This window comes from Schistocerca gregaria, chromosome X, assembly GCF_023897955.1.
Source record: "Schistocerca gregaria isolate iqSchGreg1 chromosome X, iqSchGreg1.2, whole genome shotgun sequence".
Taxonomy (NCBI): Eukaryota; Metazoa; Arthropoda; class Insecta; order Orthoptera; family Acrididae; genus Schistocerca; species Schistocerca gregaria.
This window is the reverse complement of record NC_064931.1, coordinates 500,505,654-500,533,515: the sequence shown is the minus strand read 5'-3', so window position 1 is coordinate 500,533,515 and position 27,862 is coordinate 500,505,654. Positions and strand designations below refer to the sequence as shown.

The window sequence follows — 27,862 nt, the reverse complement described above, 5'->3', positions numbered from 1 at the left end:
AAAGAAAATCATTATGTGTTTGTATTTAGGTTGAGACATGGGAGGTACACTATTGTGCCTAAGAAACAAAATTCATTTGATTAGCATGCAGTATTGACATCATGTCATTATTTCATACACACTGAAAAAAATTAACTACTTGTTCTTTGAGCATGAGTATTTCCCAAACACTCTAAAATATGCTGTAATAAAAAAATTGACTGACATGATATGGAGAACAACAGATCTGCACCAATAATCTCAGTCTTCTCTAAAGCAGTTGAAATTATTGTGGTTGAAAAGGAAAAAAAGTTTCATGTATGGTATGTCAGAATACACTACACAGTTTTATTCCAAATATGAACATCTTGCTAAATAAAATTCACCATTTTAAATGTCTATTATTTACTGTGTTTGAAGTTTACTATATCACTGAATACTTTCATAATTCCAACAACCCTACATTCAGTTTTGGTTTTGTAATACTGTCGGTGGTAGCTGCTATTGTAAGATTACATTTGAATAATTTGAATGTAACACTGCATAACTGAGAGTGTACTGGTTGCAGTTGCCATTATTTTGCACATATGTGAATAACAAAACTGCCTGTTGGATTAAAATGTGCATCACATTGGAAATCAAACCTAGATCTTCACCTTTTGTGGACAAAGGTCAAAACAGCTGCATAAGACAGAAATTTTTTCACCTGAGAGGTTCAAAAAGGCAGAGACTTATGAAAACACTGGACACTAGAGGCGCCACAGCTGATCTGAAGCTTCATTGTTTCTTGTTGCAAATGAGCAGCCAAGGAAAACAAATACACTGTATAATGGATCAGCCACAACTCTATACTTATTTACAAAACAGAGATACTACTACTCTGTGAAGTGTATGGAACAGTGACACATACTGGCAGAGTAAAAATGTGTGCTGATTAAGGCTCATAGCGGATAATTTTTTATAAAAATATGACAGTATTTCTTGTATGGGGAAGAAGAAAGTTGAAATAAAATATTATGCTATTCGATATTAACACTGTAAAGGAAACACTCATGGGCAATGGCATTAGAGGCAACTGATGAACTGGAGGATAAGTGCTTCTGTCTTCATGGCAAATGGAATTACTCATCATATTACATGACTGGAATGCCATCCTGGCTTTACTAGATGTTCGTATAATAGAAGGATGGACAAGATGTGCATTGTAAGTGAATCTGGTCATGACAAGACAGAAGGTGACCAGTGCATGGAACACTCCATGTCAAGGTTATGTAGGCAAAAAGTTTTTCATTTGCCATTGTGTTAAGAATGTACTGTGAGTATCTCAATCCAGTGAAAGCCATTGACACTAGAAGTACATGCAAAGGGCTATAACAAACTCATGACAGGTGTTGCCATTGACTATCCTGTATTATATTGGCAATTAGATGAGGCACGCTGCAAAAAATCACTTAAAATCTGTTGTTGGACAACAACAATTTAGGAGAAGCTATAGGATACTATCCAAGACCAATAGCATACTGTAAAGAAAAGACAGGCCTCAATGACATTCCTCTGTTAACTACATCTCACAGGCACAGAGATTATCGTGGGTGCAGGAACGCTGCCATTGGATGACTGAAGCATGGTAAAAGATTATTTGGACTGATCAGTCCCAGTACATGTTGGTACACACCAATCACCACCACACCCTACTTGCCAATAGGACATTGTTTTGACATGTGGTAGAGGTGTTCTTTAGTGGAGAACATTTGCATGGGAGAAAATGGTGTCTCTAATATACATGTCATTGTCTCTCATCAGCTAGATCTATATATAAGAACCTATTAATCACATAGTTGAGTTTGTTCACCTACTGCACTATAGTGGTGTCCTGTAACCTCCCCATTGTTCCAGAGTCCTGCCAGACATATTTGACAAAAAGTCCATAAACATCAGGATATTTATTTGGTCAGCAAGTTTCCTGATTCAATCTCTTTTAACACACCTGGTACACCATCAAGTGCAATGTTAGCTCCTTTGATGCAGCTCCTAGCAATTTATGTGAATTATTGGTGACATCTGAGTGGCCTTGAGTCAGAATAGTTCTGCCATGCTTTTTTGCAATCCTTAACATCATCAGAACAACATGCTACTAATGCTACTAGGTAGTTTTCTCAAATACAGTTGCTAGTAAATGTAAATTCATTTCTCACTGCTGCAGAGTATATTGAGGACATGATTGGAGGAAATGGTCTGTAGTGAGCTCTATCACACTGAGGGGAAAAATTTGAGAATTCCAGAGTAGCACAAACAGAGCAGAACAATACTGTTACTGAGATGGAAGGTACATTAGACTTGGACAGAAGAAAGAGCTATCCCTAATTTATGGATGCATAGATAACAAGCACAAATCAAATATTGACAACAGAGAACATCTAGCTAATTTTTGTTGACAGGTTTAAGATTTAGCATTGAAAACAATATGTCATAGTAGATTCTGAGCATGGGATGAATATCTAGAAATGGAGCCCTTCCCACTCAAAGTAAACAGTTTAGAAGATAGACAGTGGAGATACAAAAACAGTTTTTTATCATATTCCTTAAATGCAACAAAATAAATTTTGTGATATTTTGCTATATGTCTTTTCAGTAATTTACTGACAATGATACAAATGTTGTACAGATGGTAGGTGAAAAAGACTGAAAACAAAAACAATTTTAAAAAAATTATATTGTTAATTATTTGGAGGAAAGTAAAATTGATACTTGATGTATTATGAAATGAATAAAACAGGACCAGTAATGCTGTAGTTTGCTTAGATGTCTCTCTCGTAAGAAGGAACAGGTCTTGATTTAACAATTTATAATTGAAGGAAACATACTTAGTAACAGAATCATACTTACCAGATTCAAGGATGAGAAAACTGAATGTTACCACAGTAATAAAAATTGCATTTAGAAAATCAAGCCAGAATCCTAAAGTTATACCAGTTGTTATGAATAAAAACCAGCCTGCAGTGTGATGATCCTGTAAAACAGATGAACTAACTGTATTAAAGGAAAGCAAACAATTGTATATTCATTAAACAAATTTATCATAACAGCTACCTGATGTGTGTCAAACTCATCACAGATTTTTCCCTGGGTACCAGATGCATGAATGGTGCTAAGACCATTAAGAGAATCTGAGAGATGTGAAAATACAGGGCTTCTTTCTGTAATAACAGTAATCAAATATAGTTTTTTTAAAGAAAAGATGGAAAATCTGTTTCACACCTGAGAATTAATAAACTGACTTGTATTCTAACATATGACACACACTGTGAGAAAACAATCCACAAAAGTTATAACAATTTTATTTATTTATTTATTTTCGTGTTGTGACTATATCACATGATGTGGAACATGTCAGTTTCAAAACTTTTTTGTGATTCCATTTTATGCTATTATGTAAATAATGCTAATGAATTTCATATTAAGGTATCTATAACTTAAGTTCTACAATAGGAAACAATTGTTTTTAATTATGTTTACAATAATAAATAAACAAAAACATAAATATGGATCTGGGAATTTATTTGAGTGTTATAGGAGCATCACATTCTGGTTAAGGAACTATTCTACAGTGTAAAATGACTCTTGCAATAGGAACTGTCTTAAGTTCTATAAGCAAAAGCTCATCATGTACTAAATATTTAAATTGTGAAAGGAGAGAATTAAAAATCTTACAGCCACTGAAATAGACCTCCTTCTGTACTATACTCAGCCATGATGTATGCTCATAGTGGATACCTTTTTCCTTATCATATCATCACTGTGATACACACTATTATGTTTAAAATGTGGCCACTTTTGGCAGAATATATATTATATGGTGAATATTAGGATTTTAAGAAGATTTGTACATGTGGTTCTAGTGTGAACTTCATACGCGATTCTTATGACTCTTTTTGTGCATAAAGCACTTTTGTAATCAGTGTCTGATTTCACCAAAATATGATTGTGTGTGCCATAATGATATAAACAGTCATAATAATTTAATACTTTCCATGTTTCTATAGGAGCAAACAATGTTTAAAGCATTAGTTGCAAAACACAGTTTTTTTGCACTGATCCAGGATGGGATGTGAACAGTTTAGTTTGCTATCGATGTTTAAGACCAGATATTTTGAAATATACACCCTGGCCAGTTGCTGGTCACCTAGTTTGTCTCCTATTTATACATCTTAGGAGTTTGTATGAAATCAAATAAAACTTTATATGTAAATTGAAGGGGATAATTGCTGTCAGCACTATGTGGAGTCAGCAGCAATGGGTGAAAATGTGTACTAGACTGGGATTTGAACCTGGGATCTCCCAGTCACTAGACATGTGCGTTAACCACTGTACCATCCAGAACACAGTGGTATCACAACTGCATGGACTACCTTGGCACATCTCACAGCTGATTCACATTCCCACTGAGAGTCACCTATCTGTAGTCCTTGTCCATTTTACTCTTGTTCACTACACTGAGATTCCCACAGGAGATTGAAGGTATCTGTGCATCTGCACTGAAGGGGGTGGATCCATTGCCCATCTAGGCATATCAATTATATGAATGTGTGACGTCTGTTCTTTTGGAAATGTCTGAAAGAACAGAAACTACACATTCATATAATTGATATGGCTAGTGGGCAATGAATCCGTCTCCTTCAGTACAGATGCATAAATACATCCGATCTCCTGTGAGACTCTCAGTGTAGTGAACAGGAATAAAAAGGACAGGGACTGTGGATAAGTGGCACTCAGTGGGAATGTGAATCAGCCCTGAGGTGTGCAAGATAATCCGCGCAGTTGTGATAATGCTGTGTCCCAGATGGCACAGTGGTTAAAGCACTTACCTAGTTCAAATTCCAGTTCAGTATACATTTTCACTCATTGCTGCTGATGCCGCATAATGTCCCAATGCAGATGACAACAGTGATCCCCTCCAATTTACACACAATGTTTCACAGCTGCAGATCCTGCGTGGTGTCTGTTCTTTTCGACACCATGCATTCATGTAATGAATACAACTTGTTTTACTGTAATTATCAGAAAGACCCAGAATGAGATTTTCACTCTGCAGCGGAGTGTGCGCTGATATGAAACTTCCTGACAGATTAAAACTGTGTGCGTGACCGAGACTCGAACTCGGGGCCTTTGACCTTTCGCGGGCAAGTGCTCTCGCAGGAGAGCTTCTGTAAACTTTGGAAGGTAGGAGACGAGATACTGGCAGAAGTAAAGCTGTGAGGGCCGGGCGTGAGTCGTGTTTCGGTAGCTCAGATGGTAGAGCACTTGCCCGTGAAAGGTAAAGGTCCTGAGTTCAAGTCTCGGTCGGGCACACAGTTTTAATCTGCTAGGAATTTTCATAAGAAAGACCATTTACGTTAAACAGATAATAATATCCCCAAAGACCTTATTAGCTGGCACCTCAGGTTTTTCTAATGAATTATCAGCAGTAAGTACCACAGTGTCTTCAGGAAAGATAGAAGATTAATAAAGTTGTGGGCTCAGAACTGAGCTCTAAGGCACTCTACATGTGATGGTAGCCCATTATGATGATGCTGAGACCTCTCCTTAACCATCCACTCCAATAAAACTTTCTGTTTTCTGTTAGAAAGGTATTAACCAAACCATTATCCTGTTGCATCCCCTATACCCAGGTATGTAGTCTTGTGTAAATGTGTTTGGCCACTGACACAGTAAAATGCTTTCCTTAAGTCACAAAGTGCTACAAACATCTTTTTTTTATAATCTTTTCTGAAATCCAAACTGACTTTCACTGATGGCATTATGGTAACTGAGGTGCTTAACAATCCTGGCATGGTTTATTTTCTCCAGAACCTTGGAAAAATCCTGTGAGTAGTGAGACTGGCTGATAGCTAGTAGTATGTGCCTTAGCTCCCTTCTTATACAGTGGTTTTACAACATAATTTAGCCGTTTATGAACTAACCATTGCTTAAGTGATGGATCAAAAATAAAGCAATGTATTTTACTTGCATGGTTACAGGAGCATTTTAATAACTTACTAGATCAATTGTCAACTTCAGTAGAGTGTTTACTTTCCAGAGATTTAATGATTCAGTTGTAGTTCACATGTAATCTGAATTTTCACGTGGTCTGTAGTTCTAAGCTGTATTATTTAAATATGCAATTAACAAATAACAGCCAAATCCAAAAACATCAATTAATGTTAAGAGCTTCTTAAGAGTGTGGTTTTCTTACTCATTAACAAACAAAAATGAAGGTACAGTAATATTTTAAGATGTACCTGATTTTAATTGATGTTTTTGAATTCAGCTAAGTAAAGTTGGCCACTTATCTCAGGGGCAGAGAGGTAAGTAGCAAGGCCACAAAGGGGTTGGAAGATGTGAGAGGGGGAATGTTTTATTGTTTGTCTCCCAGTACAGGCATGTGGGATTCAGACTGACCTGTTAGCATGGTATAAATTTAGACACAGAAGTCACATGGATGCATAAATAGAGGCAGTCACCTTCAAATGCAGCACATACTTATAGCAAAGAATACAACATTAAATTAAGCCTGTTGTAACACAATGTAATGAGTAGAATATAACGGACATTCAAGACATTTAGTAAACACTGATGATCATGTCTCATATTGAATAACACATTTAGATATAAGTACAATTATTGTTAATAATCTATCAATCATGCAGACAATGTAACAACACTCTTATCAAGAAATTACAGTGTAGGTATCAGCAATCTGAAACACAGAACAGTCAATGCCAAGTGTCTCTAAAAATCAGTCAGTGTGGATAATTAATCAAAAATTAGTTCTGACAAATGTATGTGAACAGTGATGCAGAAGGAAAGTAAAAGCAGCATATATCAAAAATATAATAAGTATTTTTAGTAGTAACCACTCATAAACCAAGGAAGCTTTTACCATATGTCAGCGTGTGAAGGTAGATAGTGAAACCTATGGAGCACAACATGTTGGTGAATTAAAATATCTAGGTCATAGTGCTGTAAGTTACTTTTTTTATATAAAATTTAAGAAATGGTTGTCAGGGAGCTGCAACAAGACTTTAATTGATTCAACAAATATTTTTAACAATCTTATCATCATCTGCTTAGTGTAACTGGAATGTCTTATTTATTGTTACTCTTACACCTAATACTCCCAGTTTCTGCAGTAGTATTTTATGGTCACCAGAGTGAAAAGCATTGTGCTAGTGTAAGAATATGACTGTAACACAGTCATCCCTATCAAGAGTTTCAAGTTTCACTTTAATGATGTCTGTAATGAACCATATTGTACCTCTCTTGCTTCAGAAGGCAAACTTCATTAGCCCGACTTTCATGTTTGATTCATTTATTTTTTTAGAAAACTAACATCAGTGGAACTTTCCTGTCATTTTCTATACTCTCCAGATTACTTTTATTTTATTTATTTATTTATTTATTTTTAGAAAGGGCACAACTGTGAAAAAATCCTTGAACTACAGGACTCATTCATTACATTTGTTAATGAGGAATGCTGCCTATGTGCACCTTTAGAACAGTGACTGACACCTCACCAGGGCCTGCTGACTTCTTATTGTTTTTAAATTTCTGTATTGTTTTGTTTTCCTGACGTCCAGCTTTGTTTTGGAAACAACATCATTGTGACTGCTGTGTAATTCATTGTGGGTGCTACATGTGTTACAATGTGTACCATGAAAATAGTCATTTACAAAATTTTTCGATATCTGTGGATTTTCTACTATTCTACTCACATCTTTGATTTGTATGTTATTACACTACTGGCCATTAAAATTGCTACACCACGAAGATGACGTGCTATAGATGCGAAAGTTAACCGACAGGAAAAAATGCTGTGATATGCAAATGATTAGCTTTTCAGAGCATTCACACTAGGTTGGCGCCAATGGTGACACCTACAGCATGTTGACATGAGGAAAGTATCCAACACAAACAGCAATTGACTGGCATTGCTTGGTGAAACATTGTTGTGATGCCTCGTGTAAGGAGGAGAAATGTGTACCATCATGTTTCCGACTTTGATAATGGTCAGATTGTAGCCTATCGTGATTGTGGTTCATTGTATCGCTACATTGCTGCTTGTGTTGATCGAGCCCCAATGATTATTAGCAGACTATGGAATCGGTGGGTTCAGGAGGGTAACACAGAACGCCGTGCTGGATCCCAATGGCCTCGTATCACTAGGAGTTGAGATTACAGACATCTTATCCACATGGCTGTAACGGATCGCGCAGCCACATCTTTATCCCTGAGTCAACAGATGGGGACGTTTGCAAGGAAACAACCATCTGCACGAACAGTTCGACGACGTTAGCAGCACCATGGACTATCTGCTCAGAGACCATGGCTGCGGTTACCCTTGACGCTGCATCACAGACAGGAGCACCTGTGATGGTGTACTCAATGATGAACCTGGGTGCACGAATGGCGAAACTTAATTTTTTGGGATGAATCCAGGTTATGTTTACAGCATCATGATGGTCGCATCCGTAATTGGCGACATCATGGTGAACGCAGATTGGAAGCATGTATTCATCATCCCCATACTGGCATATCACCCGGGTGTGATGGTATGAGGTGCCACTGGTTACACGTCTTGGTCACCTCTTGTTCGCATTGACGGCACTTTGAACAGTGGACGTTACATTTCTATGACCTGTGGCCCTACCCTTCGTTCGATCCCTGCGAAACCCTACACTTCAGCAGGATAATGCACAATCGCATGTTGCAAGTGCTGTTCGGGCCTTTCTGGATACAGAAAATGTTCGACTGCTGCCCTGACCAGCACATTCTCCAGATCTCTCACCAATTGAAAACGTCTGTTCAATGGTGGCCGAGCAACTGGCTCGTCACAATACGCCAGTCACTACTCTTGATGAACTGTGGTATCATGTTGAAGCTGCATGGGCAGCTGTACTTGTACACACCATTCAAGTTCTGTTTGACTCAATGCCCAGGAGTATCAAGGCTGTTATTACGGCCAGAGGTGATTTTTCTGGGTACTGATTTCTCAGGATCTATGCACCCAAACTGTGTGAAAATATAATCACATGTTAGTTCTAGCGTAATATATTTGTCCAATTAACATTTGTTTATCATTTGCATTTCTTCTTGGTGTAGCAATTTAATGGCCAGTAGTATATATTCGTGTCTGCATTTTCTATTTTCATTACGACATCCCATACAATTTTGCCTTTATTTTCTACAAATGTACATTATTTTGTCACTGAATGATTTTTTGCAGCAAACATTACCATCTTGTATACCTTTTTATACAGTGGCAGTAATTTATGAATGTGGATTAGTACAGTACTGTAGTAAGGAACTTAGATATTTAAGTGTATGGGAGGACTTACTAATACCTGAAGCAATCCATTTATTCTCCTAAGATACTACTCCTTAGCTGCCACTGTTGAAGTGGCTACTTTGGAAACTGTTTCCTCTGATATTAATTTAAATAATGTTCACAATTTAGAGAACTCAGTATCTTATTTGTTTTTCATTTACACTTCATCTCATATTTGATTTGCCAATACCCTAGAATAAGTATGCATTTTATGTTCAGAGAAGATCTGTTAGTAGGCCTGCATTATTAGTAGACTTTTCTTTAACTTTAATATCTGAAAATAATGATCACAGAGGTGGAGACATTTTATAAATACTTTGCAATTTTCCCTGGCAATATCTGTAAGTACAGAGTCCAAGACTCATGATGAATTTTTTGATATCCTAGCAGCAGTGTTTACCATTTGCACTATGCCCAAAGTTTCCAAAATGTTAAAGAAGTTATTACTAATTGTATCATCAGTGGTGGCCCTTAGTGGTGGGCAGTACAGATACATTTTTGTTAATTCAGTGGCAGACAATCCAAAATGTTTATCTACAATCATTGTGATCAGATCTGGCCTAGATTTAATACTTGTGCCATTTCTGACATAAATACACAACCTTTCACCCTTTAATGTAGTAATGGAGTAGCAACTCACATTATCACATGACCATAGCACTATATCCTATATTTCACTGTCTGTGCACCAGTCCTCTGTAATGCACAATACTGTGCTGTACAAATAAGGTAATTCATCTTCTAGCTGATGTACATTAGATTTAATAAACTGAATGTTTTCATGAAGAATGCATACATTTGAGCAAATTTCTGTGGTGTTTGTCCTTATGATTTGTTTTTCTGTCTGATAACTAGTGAGTGTGCACTCCAGTGTAGTACATGCAATACGTGTTGACAAAATCTCTAAACAGGTTGAGACACTTTTAACAGATGTGAACTTATTCTCATGAATCATCCTGAAAAATGTGTAGTCTTCCTATGCCTGAGAATAGGTATTTAACCATGTGTGGCCCCATTGCTATCCACTGTGTTTTCATTAATTAGTTTCACCAACCAGCCTTTTCCAGACCTGTTGAGGTGCAGACCATGCCTAGTGTAACATTTCCTGATAGTCCCTGCCAGCACCAGTACAGTGTGCATCCAGTACGCAAACTTCAGCAACATCCCCCCCCCCCCCCCCCCCCCCCGACCACTCACCCACATTAAATCACTGTGCAGCACTCCCAAGATGGGGCCAATCACATCACCCGACAGCACAAGTGGATGCACACTGGTGTTACTATTTAGGAAAGTTTTCTTGCTCAGGTTACAATGTATGTTGTATGCACATTCAAGCTGTTCCTTGTCCCACCCATTATCACTACATGACCGTCTTTTGTGAAGTTCTTACACAAACGCCCTAAGCCTGATTCGAACCAGCAATCACCTTGAAAATGCATATTATTAAAAGACAGAGACACCTATTTGTCAGTCAAGTTATTAATGAGACTACTACGAGGGTCGGTCAAAAAGTAATGCCTCCCATTTTTTTTCTACTTAAAAAAATTAAGTTAAGTGAAAAATTTGAATTTGGCGCCATTCCTCAAACCTTCTTCTGCAATCCACTGCAGTAGTAACATTCTGTGTCAACAGGTGGCAGCACAGCAGAAGTTTGTAAGATGGCCGACATCGATGTTCGTTTGAGACAGCGTTGTGTGATTGAATTCTTGAATGCAGAAGGTGAAACGCCCATACGCATTGATGAAAGACTGAAGAAGGTGTCTGGTGTTGTGACAGTGGATGTCAGCACTGTTAGACGATGGGTTCGTCGTTGTAAGGAAGCTGAAGGGCAAACACCGTTGACTGACGAAAAGCGGAGCGGCAGGCCGGTGAGTGCAGTGACTCCACACAACATTCAGCAAGTTGATGACATCATTCGTGGTGACCGTCGGGTGACTGCAGATGAAGCGTGTCACATTATTTCTCTTAGTAAAGGCAGTGTGATCACGATTATTAAACAATTGGGGTACTCAAAAGTTTGTGCACGGTGGGTTCCAAGAATGTTAACCGATCAGAATAAAGAGGCAAGGAAAACAATAGCCTCCCAACACTTGCAGCGCTTCCGTTTGGAGGGAGATGAGTTTCTGAAAAAAATTGTGACCGGGGACGAAACATGGGTGCATTTTTTTGAACCCGAATCAAAGAGGCAGTCAATGGAGTGGCGTCACACAAGCTCGCCGAGGAAGAAAAAATTCAAAACTGTGCGATCGGCAGGGAAAGTTATGGCAACAGTTTTCTGGGATACAGAGGGTGTGATTCTGGTTGATTTTTTGGAGCAGGGATGCACAATAAATTCTGTTCAATACGTCACAACCCTCAAAAAACTTAAAGCACGTCTTCAGCGAATTCGCCCAACAAAATCAATGGCAGATGTTCTTCTTTTGCATGACAATGCAAGACCACACACCAGTCGTCACACCTCTGACGAGATTGTCAAAATTGGATGGGAAGTTTTGCCTCATCCCCCATACAGCCCTGACCTGGCACCATCAGACTTCCATCTGTTCGGGCCACTAAAAGAAGCTCATCGTGGGATTCATTTTGAAGATGAGGAGGCCGTCAAAACATCCGTATGTCAATGGCTTAGGAAGCAGAGCTGTGATTTTTACCGTGCTGGGATACATGCCCTTGTTCAAAGATGGAGCAAAACTGTAGAGATGGGCGGAGATTACATTGAAAAATGACAAAATGATCCTCAATGTTGTGGTTTTCAACCTATGTAATTGCATTTAAATTTCCTGACAATTAAACGTAGAAAAAAAAAAAATAGGAGGCATTACTTTTTGACTGACCCTCGTATTTAAGGAATATCTTATACATGATTCAGCATCCTCTCTTCCCCCACCCCTCCCTCCCTCCCTCCCCTTCTCTCTCTCTGCCCCCCCTCACACACATACTTGATTAAAAAAAAAAAAAAAAAAAAAAAAAAAAAAAAAAAAAAAAAAAAAAAAAGTACTGAGGCCTTACGGAGGGGGGGGGGGGGGGGGGGGGGAGGTTCTGAAGTTTAGATTTGTTATAATTTTTTATAATGTTATTTTAACACTTTTCTGCACATTTTAAAAGTTTAGATACAACATTTGCACTGCAAAAAAATAAAGTTCTATTGTATCACATCTTAAAATCTGTGGTTCTGATTTTTTTTTCATCAGATGTACCAGTACAAGGATTATGTGTGTGTGTGTGTTTATGTATGTGTCTGAAACCAACAATTTCAACAAAGAGTGATAGTAGAATCCTAAATTCCTCAGTGATGTGGCACTAGCCACTGGTGATAGCTTATATCAATAAGACCACATAACTTTGAAGTTAGTAAGACACATGTCTTACATAAAGACAGCTGACAGTTAGAATAGCATGTAGAAATGGTTTACAAAGCATTGCTTGTGTTTTGTCTATTTTTCCAAGTTTCATTCCATATTGCATTCTATCAATAACTGTAGAATTGAGTTTTACAGAAACGTCTTATGAAAAATGATTGACGTTTTCTTACATTAAACTTTGTGTCATAATGAAATGCTCTAAGTTTGTGTTTTATCTCATTTAACCACTTTCATAAAACCAGTTGCAATATGAATAGGAGATGGCTGTGACAAATATCACAGACATTTAATAACACATTGAAAAGATAACTACTATGATCTTATGGCTAACCAAATACTAGCTGTCACCTCTGCTGATTCATCTCTTACAGGAAAATAAATGAGTTGCAGAAACATGGCAATCTGTGTCTGTTAAAGTCTTGAAATAGTTGTTAACATTATTTGCATATCACACCATAAAATTATTTCTGTGTTAAGTGCTAAATGATAAGAATAATCCCTCTTTGTATATATAGCCTCACAATTATTATAAAACTAAATGGAAATTCAGTAACACAGAAAAATTATATGTAACTGACAATCAAGAAATAAGGTACATAAGTGCCAAATCAAATAATGGTAACTGCTCATAAATGAAAGTCACTGTTATACTGTGACTATTTAATTTATACTCACTCATTGCTTCAAGTTTCTTGGCCTCTCTAGCAGTTGATATTAGAACAATTGAGATGTAGTAGAAGAAGACAGCACAGATGACAATGGCAATAATAAGGTAATAGTTGACGATGATAACCATTACCATTATCCCACACAAAGTTAAATATATCTAAAAAATGAAGTGAAACATTATGTTTAGGCTTATAATTGAATAAAAATCATTACATAGTGTTAATTTAACAAAATTTTCTGAAGAAGTTAAGTACCTGAGTCATGAAGAGCATAGCCTGTGGTAAAAGTTCATCCATTGCTCCTACATCTTTTGAGAACCGATTGAGGATTCGACCAGATGGATTTGTATCAAAAAAACGCATTTTTGAAAGTAGTAATGCTTCAAATGCCCTGTTATGCAGGTTTCGAGATGCGCGCATACACAGTTTGAAAAAAGCTGCAGAACGAAGCAGGGTGAGAACTACACAGCCCGCTACAAGAACACCATACCCTTCTACAAACGTTTCACTCGTCGGCTCGCGATCCCACAGCTCTGCCTTGTCCTGATCTGTATCATTTGTTGTCACATGATATCCACTAGTAGAATATCTTTCCGCTTCCGTATTTGACCTGGAACGGTATTTAATAACTGTGTGTTTTACTGAGTATGGCATTGTGACAAAAGTATTGTATAGTCAAAGGAAAAAATGAGATGGAATTTCAGGGCCACAATCAAAGAGAATACATATACTAGCGAACATAATTTCCTTTAAAAAAATTAAATTAAATTAAAATAATATTTAATTTAATTATTTTTGCTAATATAATACCTTTTTCAAATGTCTACAGTATGTAATAATGCATCAGACTACTACGTCTAGATAATATTAAGGAATTATGAATCATTTGCCACCTCTTCAACATTTGACACTCACTTATGGGAAATTGTACGCCTGTACAAGTCAGCCGACAAAAAGACAGTGAAAAGTGCAAGAGATGAGATTTTGTTATTAAAGTTGTCTTCTCTCCTATTGACGCTGGTTGAATTATAGCCTAAACTATTTTAAGTCTTATTGTTGCATGGGAATATGAACACTGTTTCAGAGAATGAAGCAGTCCACAAACTGTGAACAAGACAGTCTTTGTCAGTCTGGGAAAAGAAAATTGTGTACAGAATTGAATAATTCTAACTCTGCTGAGAAGACTTCACTCAGGACATCATTATTATTGAACACAGTGTATCATACTTCTGTGTATGCCATCACATCTGGTACACAGCAATAGCGACAGAGGGCACCATCAACTAGGCAGTCTTCAACTGTGCGGCAATTAAGTTCTCATCAGTTACAAGAAAGATGGAGTTCATAAACAGGACACTACATGTGCACCCCAAGACCTACAAACAGTTAGCTCCATCCAACAATAGCTATGTCTACCACCACAGAGGCTCCTGAATCCAAGAACTCTGCGAAATAGATCACAGGTTGACAACCTTCTGCTGCTTGTGGATAAATGTGGGTGCAGTCATACTTGGACAATGCATTGAAAGCAACAGTTGCCTACAATTTCATTTGCAGTTATTCATCAGTCACTGACAAGTTCCATTTGCTGCCATTGCAGCCAAGTTGCTGTTAACAAGTGATCATTAGACTGTAAATGCTGAGCGCCAAAGTGTCATTCACATCAGAGCCTGAAGGTATCAGCACATTACAATTCTATAATAATTTGTTATTTTTATGCAGTCTTATATGATAAAATATCAGGAAATAGAATCCCCAATTGTTGTTTAAAGCACTGCCATAACTTTTAAGTCCAATAGTATGGATGGGAGTGTAAATCTCTCCTGCACCTTCTTCTCATCAAAAGGCTGTGGCTATCTCCAAGATTAAATAAACTATGGTATGACCTTGAAATGCATGGAAAGAAACAAGTTACAAGTTGAAACTTTCAGTCAACCTACGAAACAAGTGCAAATTGTGTAACAGTTAGTGGAATGCTTGTGAAAGATAGGGATCCAATTCCAAGTCTCAGTCAGGAACAAATTTTGCATTGCCATAAATATTTCAAAACTATTTGTCTGACTGTTCAGCTTGTATTCTGCAGGATGAATGAAAGGATGACACCAAACTACCCATATGCTTCATTACACAAATGCCTGGTGGGGTTGCTGTCAGCAGTGAGCAGCACAGCATCTCCAGCCTGCAGGTTACATAGACCTGTCAGCCAGCCAATTCACAGCCAAATGGCTGTATTCTCATTCTCAGTTCTGCTTGACAGCTAATGCATTCCTCTCCACATCTGAAATGAAGTATTGAAAATGACTGTGTGCTAGATCAATTATATCTGGATCTTCTTTGGTCTGATACTGTTAGTTGTTGATGACAACTGGGCCTGCTTGGTATCTGAGTCTAATGGTGTCAACCTAGCACTATTAAGTTCTACTTCAGTGGACTGTGGTAACATTTTGGTTAAGTCTCACATATAAGGGGTTCCAACCACCATAATTCAGACTGTGTTGATTCTGATTGTTTGCAACTGTAATCCTGGAAAATTGACAGGATCAGTATGTGATGTAGCAGTGATATGTTAATTCCCTCTCCATGCTCATTTCCAAACATTATATTGTGAACCATGGACCTTGCCGTTGGAGGGGAGGCTTGTGTGCCTCAGCGATACAGATAGCCGTATCGTAGGTGCAACCACAACGGAGTGGTATCTGTTGAGAGGCCAGACAAACGTGTGGTTCCTGAAGAGGGGCAGCAGCCTTTTCAGTAGTTGCATGGGCAACAGTCTGGATGATTGACTGATCTGGCCTTGTAACACTTACCAAAATGGCCTTGTTGTGCTGGTACTGCGAACGGCTAAAAGCAAGGGGAAACTACAGCTGTAATTTTTCCCGAGGGCATGCAGCTTTACTGTATGGTGTTAAATGATGATGGCGTCCTCTTGGGTAACATATTCTGGAGGTAAAATAGTCCCCCATTCAGATATCCAGGCAGACACCACTCAAGGGGATGTCGTTATCAGGAGAAAGAAAAGTGGCATTCTACGGATCAGAGCATGGAATGTCAGATCCCTTAATCGGGCAGGTAGGTTAGAAAATTTAAAAAGGGAAATGGATAGGTTAAAGTTAGGTACAGTAGGAATTGGTGAAATTCGGTGGCAGGAGGAACAAGACTTTTGGTCAGGTGAATACAGGATTATAAATACAAAATCAAATAGGGGTAATGCAGGAGTAGGTTTAATAATGAATAAAAAAATAGGAATGTGGGTAAGCTACTACAAACAGCACAGTGAATGCATTATTGTGGCCAAGATAGATACGACGTCCAAGGCTACCACAGTAGTACAAGTTTATATGCTGACTAGCTCTGCAGATGACAAAGAGATTAATGAAATGTATGATAAGATAAAAGAAATTATTCAGATAGTGAAGGGAGATGAAAATTTAATAGTCATGCGTGACTGGAATTCGAGTGTAGGAAAAGGGAGAAAAGGATATGTAGTAGGTGAATATGGATTGGGGGGAAGAAATGAAAGAGGAAGCCGCCTGGTAGAATTTTGCACAGAGCATAACTTAATCATAGCTAACACTTGGTTCAAGAATCATGAAAGAAGATTGCATACATGGAAGAAGCCTGGAGGTACTAGAAGGTATCAAATAGATTATATAATGGTAAGGCAGAGATTTAGGAATCAGGTTTTAAATTGTAAAACATTTCCAAGGGAAGATGTGGACTCTGACCCCAATCTATTGGTTATGAACTGTAGATTAAAACTGAAGAAATTGCAAAAAGGTGGAAATTTAAGGAAATGGGTCCTGGATAAACTGACTAAACCAGAGGTTTTACAGAGTTTCAGGGAGAGCATAAGGGAACAATTGACAGGAATGGGGGAAAGAAATACAGTAGAAGCAGAATGGGTAGCTTTTAGGAACGAAGTAGTGAAGACAGTAAGTAAAAAGATAAGGTCTAGTAGAAATCCTTGGGTAACAGAAGAAATATTGAATTTAATTGATGAAAGGAGAAAATATAAATATACAGTAAATGAAGCAGGCAAAAAGGAATACAGAAGTCTCAAAAATGAGATCAACAGGAAGTGCAAAATGACTAAGCAGGGATGGCTAGAGGACAAATGTAAGGATGTAGAGGCTTATCTCACTAGGGGTAAGATAGATACTGCCTACAGGAAAATTAAAGAAACCTTTGGAGAAAAGAGAACCACTTGTATGAACATCAAGAGCTCAGATGGAAACCCAGTTCTAAGCAAAGAAGGGAAAGCAGAAAGGTGGGAGGAGTATAAAGAGGGTCTATACAAGGGTGATATACTTGAGGACAATATTATGGAAATGGAAGAGGATGTAGATGAAGATGAAATGAAAGATATGATACTGCGTGAAGAGTTCGACAGAGCACTGAAAGACCTGAGTCGAAACAAGTCCCCGGGAGAAGACAACATTCCATTAGAACTACTGACAGCCTTGGGAGAGCCAGTCCTGACAAAACTCTACCATGTGGTGAGCAAGATATATGAGAAAGACAAAATACCCGCAGACTTCAAGAAGAATATAATAATTCCAATCCCAAAGAAAGCATGTGTTGACAGATGTGAAAAATAGTGAGCTATCAGTTTAATAAGTCTCGGCTGCAAAATAATAATGCAAATTATTTACAGATGAATGGAAAAACTTGTAGAAGATGACCTCAGGGAAGATCAGTTTGGATTCCGTAGAAATGTTGGAACCCATGAGGCAATACTGACCCTACGACTTATCTTAGAAGAAATAGATTAAGGAAAGGCAAACCTACATTTCTAGCATTTGTAGACTTAGAGAAAGCTTTTGACAATGTTGACTGGAATACTCTCTTCCAAATTCTGAAGGTGGCAGGGGTAAAATACAGGGAGCAAAAAGCTATTTACAATTTGTACAGAAACCAGTTGGCAGTTATAAGAGCCGAGGGACATGAATTGGAAGCAGTGGTTGGGAAGGGAGTGAGACAGGGTTGTAGTCTATTCCCAACATTATTCAATCTGTATATTGAGCAAGCAGTAAACAAAACAAAAGAAAAGTTTGGAGTAGGTATTAAAATCCTTGGAGAAGAAACAAAAACTGTGAGGTTCGCCAATGACATTGTAATTATGTCAGAGACAGCAAAGGACTTGGAAGAGCAGTTGAACGCAATGGACAGTGTCTTGAAAGGAGGATAGAAGATGAACGTCAACAAAAGCAAAACTAGGATAATGGAATCTAGTCGAATCAAATTGAGTGATGCTGCGCGAATTTGATTAGGAAATGAGACACTTAAAGTAGTAAAGAAGTTTTGCTATTTGGGGAGCAAAATAACTGATGATGGTCGAAGTAGAGAGGATATAATATGTAGACTGGCAATGGCAAGGAAAGCATTTCTGACGAAGAGAAATTTGTTAACATTGAGTGTAGATTTCAGTGTCAGGACATCGTTTCTGAAAGTATTTGTATGGAGTGTAGCCATGTATGGAAGTGAAACATGGACAATAAATAGTTTGGACAAGAAGAGAATAGAAGCTTTCGAAACGTGGTGCTACAGAAGAATGCTGAAGATTAGATGGGTAGATCACATAACTAATGAGGAGGTATTGAATAGAATTGGGGAGAAGAGGAGTTTGTTGCACAACTTGACTAGAAGAAGGGATCGGTTGGTAGGACATGTTCTGAGGCATCGAGGGATCACCAATTTAGTATTGGAGGGCACCGTGGAAGGTAAAACTTGTAGAGGGAGACCAAGAGATGAATACACTAAGCAGATTCAGAAGGATGTAGGTTGCAGTAGGTACTGGGAGATGAAAAAGCTTGCACAGGATAGAGTAGCATGGAGAGCTGCATCAAACCAGTCTTAGGACTGAAGACCAAAACAACAACAACAACAATGACATATTATGTAATCCCGTAAAATGAGGGAAAGCATAATCTGTTTTTGTTGAACAAATTGGCAATCAGTTGCACATAAGAAATTTTGTTTCTTTCAGGTAGTTAGTGTTGTTCTTCAGAAAATCAGGATTACCACATTATCAGTGAGCATTAGAAATAAGCAGGTGTATGCAACATAGTACTGCAGTCATATATATCTTGGTATATGTATAAATATGGTACAAGGACAACAAACAATGAGTGCAAACATCAAGAGTTCTTGCATGATGTCTGCACTTGTCATTTCATGTCCTTATGCCATGTTTGTACAAGCACTATGATCTGTATGACTCCAGTATTATGCTGTATACACCAGCTTATTAGGGACACTGACTAATAGAGTGATAATTCTAATCTTCCAAAGTCAGGCAATAAGAGCCTGAAACCAGTAAAGAAATAAGATTTATTTTGCGCAATGGTTGTTGATGTTTGCAAAAAATGTACTTACAGTTGCTGAAGATGAATAAAGTACTAACCATAAATAATTGTAGAATAGGGTTAAAATAAGCAGCTTGGATATTGCAGTTTATTGATGCAATCCACATCTAAATTCAACATTTGGTGTGAGTATTACGGAATTTTTAATCAAGCAGAGTAGCAAAATTCAGTGACATGTGAGGCAACAATGTTTGGCCGATATTACAAAGGTTAGAAGGAATGGCAGTGAGAGAATCAAGGCTGCTAAAAGTGGGTGGCAGCGAAATCCCTGAGAGGTGCCAAATAGGTGTCCTGTATGTTCTAGTAAAGTGACATAGGAATACTTCCAGTGAAACTAAAAATTAAGATGCAGTTTTAGGGGAGAGGTACATCTTTGCAACAGCAGAATGGACTTCTTCCTGTCCCTGAAGAGGAGAGTACATGACAAAGTTCATCAGTAAACATACTGTTTGGATAAGAAAGGTATATCCTAAAATTCTTGTGAGAGTTGCTCTGTTGGAGCTAGTAAAAATATTTTAAGTATTGATGTTATTGAAAGTGAAGCATCTGACATCACAGGCAGAAAAATATTTACAAATAGGAGTAGGGTCCATTTTTTGAGGACGATAGTGATGGCAGTTAGCTAAGAGCAGACCATGTCACTGGTGGGGGTCAGCCTTATTGGCATACTAAACTTAACTGGTGGTTTATTTAATGTTGCAAAGTAAAACCCTGTGCAATCACATAGAAAAAGACTTTATCTGATGCACAAACATTTTATTTTGAATGGTAACAGTAACTACAGAATTAGAAGTGTTTATTTTGGATGAAAAAAGTACTATCTTACTGTGTATATTCTAGGTTTTTTTGTAAGTAATCACTGATGGCCTTATGGTCAGGATGTAATGGGGAAACATAACAGTTGTGGAGCACCTTATTATGAATGGTGCTAACCAATATCTTAAGTATCCTGACATTTCATGCACAACGAACCACACAGCAGTATATCTAGTGCAGGAATCACTGAGTGTGTGGGATCTCCCAGATATTGCTAGTTCTTAAATAGTATGGTGGGAAACTATTACTCAGACTTAGTGGCTCACACAAATTAGTTTAATAGAATCAGAACACATGCTCAGAATGGACAAGGATTGGGAAGTAAGTTGGGGGTACTGTTTTCAAAGGAACCAGCTTGGTATTGGCTTATACTACACTCCAGGAAATGGAAAAAAGAACACATTGACACCGGTGTGTCAGACCCACCATACTTGCTCCAGACACTGCGAGAGGGCTGTACAAGCAATGATCACACGCACGGCACAGCGGACACACTAGAAACCGCGGTGTTGGCCGTCGAATGGCGCTAGCTGCGCAGCATTTGTGCACCGCCGCCGTCAGTGTCAGCCAGTTTTCCATGGCATACGGAGCTCCATCGCAGTCTTTAACACTGGTAGCATGCCGCGACAGCGTGGACGTGAACCGTATGTGCAGTTGACGGACTTTGAGCGAGGGCGTATAGTGGGCATGCGGGAGGCCGGGTGGACGTACCGCCGAATTGCTCAACACGTGGGGTGTGAGGTGTCCACAGTACATCGATGTTGTCGCCAGTGGTCGGCGGAAGGTGCACGTGCCCGTCGACCTGGGACCGGACCGCAGCGACGCACGGATGCACGCCAAGACCATAGGATCCTACGCAGTGCCGTAGGGGACCGCACTGCCACTTCCCAGCAAATTAGGGACACTGTTGCTCCTGGGGTATCGGCGAGGACCATTCGCAACTGTCTCCATGAAGCTGGGCTACAGTCCTGCACACCGTTAGGCTGTCTTCCGCTCACACCCCAACATCGAGCAGCCCGCCTCCAGTGGTGTCGCGACAGGCGTGAATGGAGGGACGAATGGAGACGTGTCGTCTTCAGCGATGAGAGTCGCTTCTGCCTTGGTGCCAATGATGGTCGTATGTGTGTTTGGCGCCGTGCAGGCGAGCGCCACAATCAGGACTGCATACGACCGAGGCACACAGGGCCAACACCCGGCAACATGGTGTGGGGAGCGATCTCCTACACTGGCCGTACACCTCTGGTGATCATCGAGGGGACACTGAATAGTGCACGGTACATCCAAACCGTCATCAAACCCATCGTTCTACCATTCCTAGACCGGCAAGGGAACTTGCTGTTCCAACAGGACAATGCACGTCCGCATGTATCCCGTGCCACCCAACGTGCTCTAGAAGGTGTAAGTCAACTACCCTGGCCAGCAAGATCTCCGGATCTGTCCCCCATTGAGCATGTTTGGGACTGGATGAAGCATCGTCTCACACGGTCTGCACGTCCAGCACGAATGCTGGTCCAACTGAGGCGCCAGGTGGAAATGGCATGGCAAGCCGTTCCACAGGACTACATCCAGCATCTCTACAATCGTCTCCATGGGAGAATAGTAGCCTGCATTGCTGCGAAAGGTGGATATACACTGTACTAGTGCCGACATTGTGCATGCTCTGTTGCCTGTGTCTATGTGCCTGTGGTTCTGTCAGTGTGATCACGTGATGTATCTGACCCCAGGAATGTGTCAATAAAGTTTCCCCTTCCTGGGACAATGAATTCACGGTGTTCTTATTTCAATTTCCAGTTTATTTACAGAAACAAAGGAAAACATAAATCTGGATGGACAGATGAGCATTTGAACCCCTCTCCTTCTGAAGGATCCCATGTGCTTATCACAATGTTATCTCTCTCTGAGCTTGGGGAGGGGGGGGGGGGGGGGTGTTAAGAGCTGAAAGTATGCACCCTGTGTCTATAAACTGAGTGGACTCTGCTCAGTGTAAATTCACATTTTAGCTGATGATAGATTGTTGTATTTCTGGGGAAACAACGTGGCATTAGTTTAGAAAACTGTGGAAGATTACCTAAAACTGAATCTCTGATTGGCCAGGTTATCAGATTAACTATTGTTAGTATATTGTGTGGATTCAGTTGTGGCTTGAACTGCCTTCCTTCACTGTAAACAAGCATACTACACATTATGCTGTAAAAGCAGGTTATTACATGACATTGTACTTATGATTTATATGAGTAAACTATACTTATGTCTACAAATGATTCCAGTTATTTTTACAGGTGGCATTTACTGTCATGTGAGGCACTAATATATTTCTGTGGTAATTTGTTAACACATACATCTACTCATTTATTGTATTTTTCATATGGAAAACACTACATACTCCTCCTTTAAATGTAAACTACTAAACAGAGAATCTTTTTGTGAGCTTACCAGTATGTTAACCAGTAGTCAGACCCACTTGTTGTAATTTGAGCAATCAAGAAAAAGAAAGGAATGACTGCAAGTGTGCAAACATTTCCTCCTGCTCTGAAATAATGCCAATATGTAGACCATGTGAATCCTTCTCCAATTTTTTCTTCCTGGTCATCATCAAGCACCTTACCACTTTCTTCCAGCAACACACTCTTTAAAAAAGAAATTACATTTAAGTCTAGCACAATCTGTTACCCCAGACTTATTACAGAACTGGAAGAAAGGTCATTTATTGCCTAATGCATTATGTTTGTTTTACCTTCTTTGTCAATATCCCCCTGAAAACACAATATTGTGTTATGATACCCATTGCATTAGGAGCTGTGAGCTAAAGAGCAGTAGCACAAAACTGGTAATCTAACTGCTGCTTTACATTTCAGTCAAGACAAATGAATTTATATTGAAAAGTACTAAGATTACTCTAACATCACTTTAGAAAATATGAACATGTATTCAGGGATTCAAGCTGTTAAGGATCTTTGAAACTCTTTCTATAAATCAAATTAGCCATTTATAACAGTTAATTACTGCCAACTGAAATTCCCAAGAGAAGAAAAACTCAAGAACTATTGTACGAGTGGTTTATTTTGATACTCTTCTGCTGTGTCTCTCCTATAAGACAGCAATCTCCTACACACGCATGTCCTGTGGGTAGCACAAATCAGGCATCATCTGCCACAGCAGGCATAAGTGCCTGATCTGCACTTGTATCGTATGTTGGTAAACGTCCTAGACAACAACATGTTTGTAGGCCATGTCATTTTGATGCACAGTGACAGTATTTAGGCCAGTGCACAATAACAGAACAGCAGTTCATCTCAGTGATAGAACCATTAATTCCTTTGAGTTCTATGGGTGAGATACTGATTGCAGTAGTGGTCCATCAATGAGAATTCTTGCTAAGGAACCCTCAGCAAGCAATTGCCATGCTGTGTTTAACTTCTAATCCCTACCAAGCTTAGGACAGTGACTTTACTTCTTTACATTTTAGCCTTATGCCAACTAAGTGGCCTCCCTTTGATGAGACAATGACTACTTGTGTCATTAACTCCAGAACATTCCAAGTGAATATGAACTTGAACCTTATTTTGTTAATCACTTTGGCCTTTGGCCAGTTAATCATTTCTTGCCTTCCTTTTTGCACTCAAAGTACCAAGTGTACTTTCATTGTAGGTAACTGAAAACTCCATGAACGAAATTTGTGTTCTTGAATATTTAATAAACTTGTTCTTGTTTACCTTGGCTGTGTTCTGATTGCACCTCAACCAGTGCACAACATTTCAGTTATTGACGAAAATATAAAATTTGTGAGTGTTTTGTCCTACCATTTAATGACCGCTGAACATTTTTACTAGCTCCAGTGCCACCTCTGGAAGTTTTGTCCCTTATCACTTGGCAATGAGGATTTTTATGGGCCCTGTGACTCCACTCCAAGCTTCCTCCCAGTTGGTAATGGTTCCAGTGCCTCCACTGGCTCCAGTCCCACCTTCATGTATCATCCTGGAATATTTGGCAATGGTATTTTTTTTAACTGACTTTCTCATCCATGCCTTTAGACAGTCTTTCCATTGGCTCCAGGGCTCAAAAGTTTCATCCCATCACTAATGATGGCTTCAAACTTTTGTCTCACCATTGACAACAGCTTCTACATTTCATCCCACTATTGGCAATGGGGATAAACATTTTCATTGGCTTCATCACCACCATTTTCTCTGCACCACTGCCCAACATTTCATCCCATCAACTGATAATTAGTCAGAAGAATTTTTCATCACCTCCAGTGTCACCATTGGCTCCAGAACCACCTATCAACTTTTGTCGTATCAATTGATAACAAGTACGTTTGTCTGCAACATAGAAGTGATTCCCCAAGGCTTATCTTTTTTAGCACAACATGAAGCAGAAGCTAACCAGTGTCATCATGACACCAGAGGCACCCACCAGTCATCCCCAATGCACATCCAGGACCAACCACCTTTGGCCAGTACTGTTGCAGCTTCCTACTTCTGGCACATGGCCAGAATCCTCATCCTAATACTTCACCACACATGGACCTTACAGTGACTCCTCCCAACAACCCTCTGCTACACACACAATTTCTGATTCTCTTTCCTGTGCCTAATCCACACACACATTTTATGAATATCCTTTCTATGCCTAATACACACACACACACACACACACACACACACACACACACACACACACACACACACACACACACAAGTTTCCTTATTTCTTGAGTGCTCCCACACCCATCTATAACATTCAGGCACAATCAGTTTACATGCTTAGTGCTTCCATACCCATCTATGCCCTCCAGGCATTACAGTTCTACTTCTTAAGTGCTCTTGTACTCATCTATGTCTTCTAGGCACAGTCGGTTTACTGCTCAAGTGCTTTTCTGCTCATGTATGCTCTCCAGGCACAGTTTTTCTACCTTTTGGGTGCTCTCACCCTCGCAGCCATCCTCTGGGTGCAATTTTACCAAGTTATGTCAATGTTCCTCTTACACCACACCATCAGCCATCTGCATAAAATATATCTATAACAAAATTTGGTATCATTGCTGATTCACTCCAGATAGCTTGCTCCTTGACTGCTGCCAGTCTTGCCAACTGCTCCAAAAGTGCCTGCACCAGGACCCTAGCCCATGGACATGGCTGCAGGCCATCTCTGACATCACTTCCTCAGAGCAGACACTTCCTCACCCTATGTATCCTGACAGAGCTGCCACAGCTCAGAAACGAGGGGAGATAGAGTCGCAACCATCACTCTTCACTAATATGACTTCAACATGTGTGCCCTGTGGGAAGGGATGCTGCATTCCTCCTACAAGATAGAGACCTGCGACACACTTGCATCGCTTACGTAGTCATGCTTCAGGCATCATCTGCCACAACAGGCACAAGTGCTTGCATGCCAAATACTGGTCCATGCTTGTCTCATATTTTGGTAAGTATTTTCCAAGACAATGTTACATGCACACTAACAGGCTGTGCCTTATCCCTACACAGTGGCAGTATTTATGCCACAGCTCAATCACAGAATGACAGTTCTGTCTCAGCTGTTGAACCAGTTATTCCTTCAAGTTCTCTAGGCCAGATGCCAACTACAGTAGTGGTCCATTAATCATAGCTCTTGCTAAGGAACCTTCATTGGACAGTCACCATGCCATGTTTAACTTATAATCCCTACTGAGCATAGGGTGGCGAATTTACTTCTTCAGACTTGGCCTTATGCTAGTTAAGGGCACATGGATTCCCTTTGTCAAGACCATGACTACTTGCGTTATTAACTCCAGAACATTCCAAGTGAATCTGAGTTTGAAACTTTTTTGTTATTCACTTTGCCCTTTGGCCAGTTAATCATTTTTTGCCTTCCTTGTTGTGCTTCAAAGTACCAAACACACTTTCATTTGTGGGTAACTTTTAACTCCATGAAGGAGGTTTGTGTTCTTGAAAATTTAATAAACTTGTTCTACATTGTTTACCTGGTCTGTTTTCTCATTCTTATAATATTTATGGAATATTCCATAGGTCCTTGGAGGAAAATATACATATTAAAACCTGCATGCACAGTATTAATGTTACACAATAATATTTATTCAATAATTTGTTATGAACTAGCTTTTGGCTTCTTAGGCCATCATCAGATAACTTATGTCTGTATTTCTCTCAGTTTCAATTCTGTCTTCTGATAATAAAGTAGTAATTTATCTGTCAATCTTGCTAAGTCTTTGTTCCAAAATTTCCCGCAGTCACATGTTTGTATGAGAATTACTTCTTTCATTTTTCCTATTTGCACGTACAGATATGCAGATCAGATGAACACACATGTGCATGGGCAAGTTACTGGTTTCTCTCTTTATTTCATGGCCCCCCGCCCCTTCTTCCACTCCAGATGTTAAATAAAAATGTATTTCAAACATATTTTGACTATGATTGTCTGATATGAAGTAACTTGTCTTAATCATTTACATAAGAGAATACCATGTGTTAATTGCATCATATCTTATAGGTAGATTCTTTTAACATTCTAAGGATAACTTAGGAGGCTTATAATTTCCATGAGCTATACTTACCACTTCAGCTAATTCAGATGTATCTCCTCTGTTTGGAACATGGACATCAGTGTTCCTCTTAGAGCCGATCCGCACTGAACGTCTGATGAGCCTTTCTTCCTGTCACATGAATGGAAAAACAATAAAAATGTGCAATATACTCTTCTCTGGTGATTTAATAAATCGATTACTTTACTGCACATAAAATCAAAATTAAAATTCTGTACATAATTTTCACTTTTTTAAAAATAGTTATTCAGAACCTGTGAAAGAGTGTATGAAGTATTTCCAAAAGTACCTGTAAATGACAAAAAAGGGATGTGGAAGGAGGGTGGAGGGCTGCCAAATACCAGTAAAAATGTCAGATAATTTCACTTAAGGTATGTGGAAAGATATTAGTTCTTTTATAAAAGCATATTGTATGCGTATAGGTATCAACTGGATTAAAATCCATGTCATTGTAAAACTCGACAAATAATTATAAAATGGACGTATCAACCAGCTTTATAGTGGTGCTCCTTCAGGGCAATTACACTGCTGGATTGTAGAGAAAGTGATCCACATATAACATCCTACTTTGGTTGCCCTATACCATACTTTTTTTTATTTGCATGCCATGTTTCACATTTTCAAGGATCTACTCACTGCAGGTAAACATGACAAACAGTGCACCTAATCTAAACCTACTCTCAGTACTTTTATCTTAAATCTTTTCCTTTGATTCTTTACTCTCTCTCTCTTCCCTTGTTTCAACTCAGATGAAAAACCCTGTT

General features: G+C 39.0%; 1 protein-coding gene across 2 annotated transcripts in view; it reads right to left on the bottom strand.

The window, feature by feature from the left end:
• The window catches only part of LOC126298974 (ATP-binding cassette sub-family C member 4-like), a 251,855-nt gene that overhangs the window by 53,550 nt on the left and 170,443 nt on the right, over window positions 1-27,862 (bottom strand). For both annotated transcript variants that reach the window (XM_049990595.1, XM_049990594.1), the window contains exons 13-18: window positions 27,111-27,209; window positions 22,985-23,178; window positions 13,626-13,980; window positions 13,378-13,528; window positions 3,070-3,176; window positions 2,866-2,989 (exon numbers count right to left, since the gene is read on the bottom strand). In XM_049990595.1, the coding sequence (XP_049846552.1) occupies window positions 2,866-2,989; window positions 3,070-3,176; window positions 13,378-13,528; window positions 13,626-13,980; window positions 22,985-23,178; window positions 27,111-27,209 (1,030 nt within the window). The remainder of the gene's footprint in view (window positions 1-2,865; window positions 2,990-3,069; window positions 3,177-13,377; window positions 13,529-13,625; window positions 13,981-22,984; window positions 23,179-27,110; window positions 27,210-27,862) is intronic.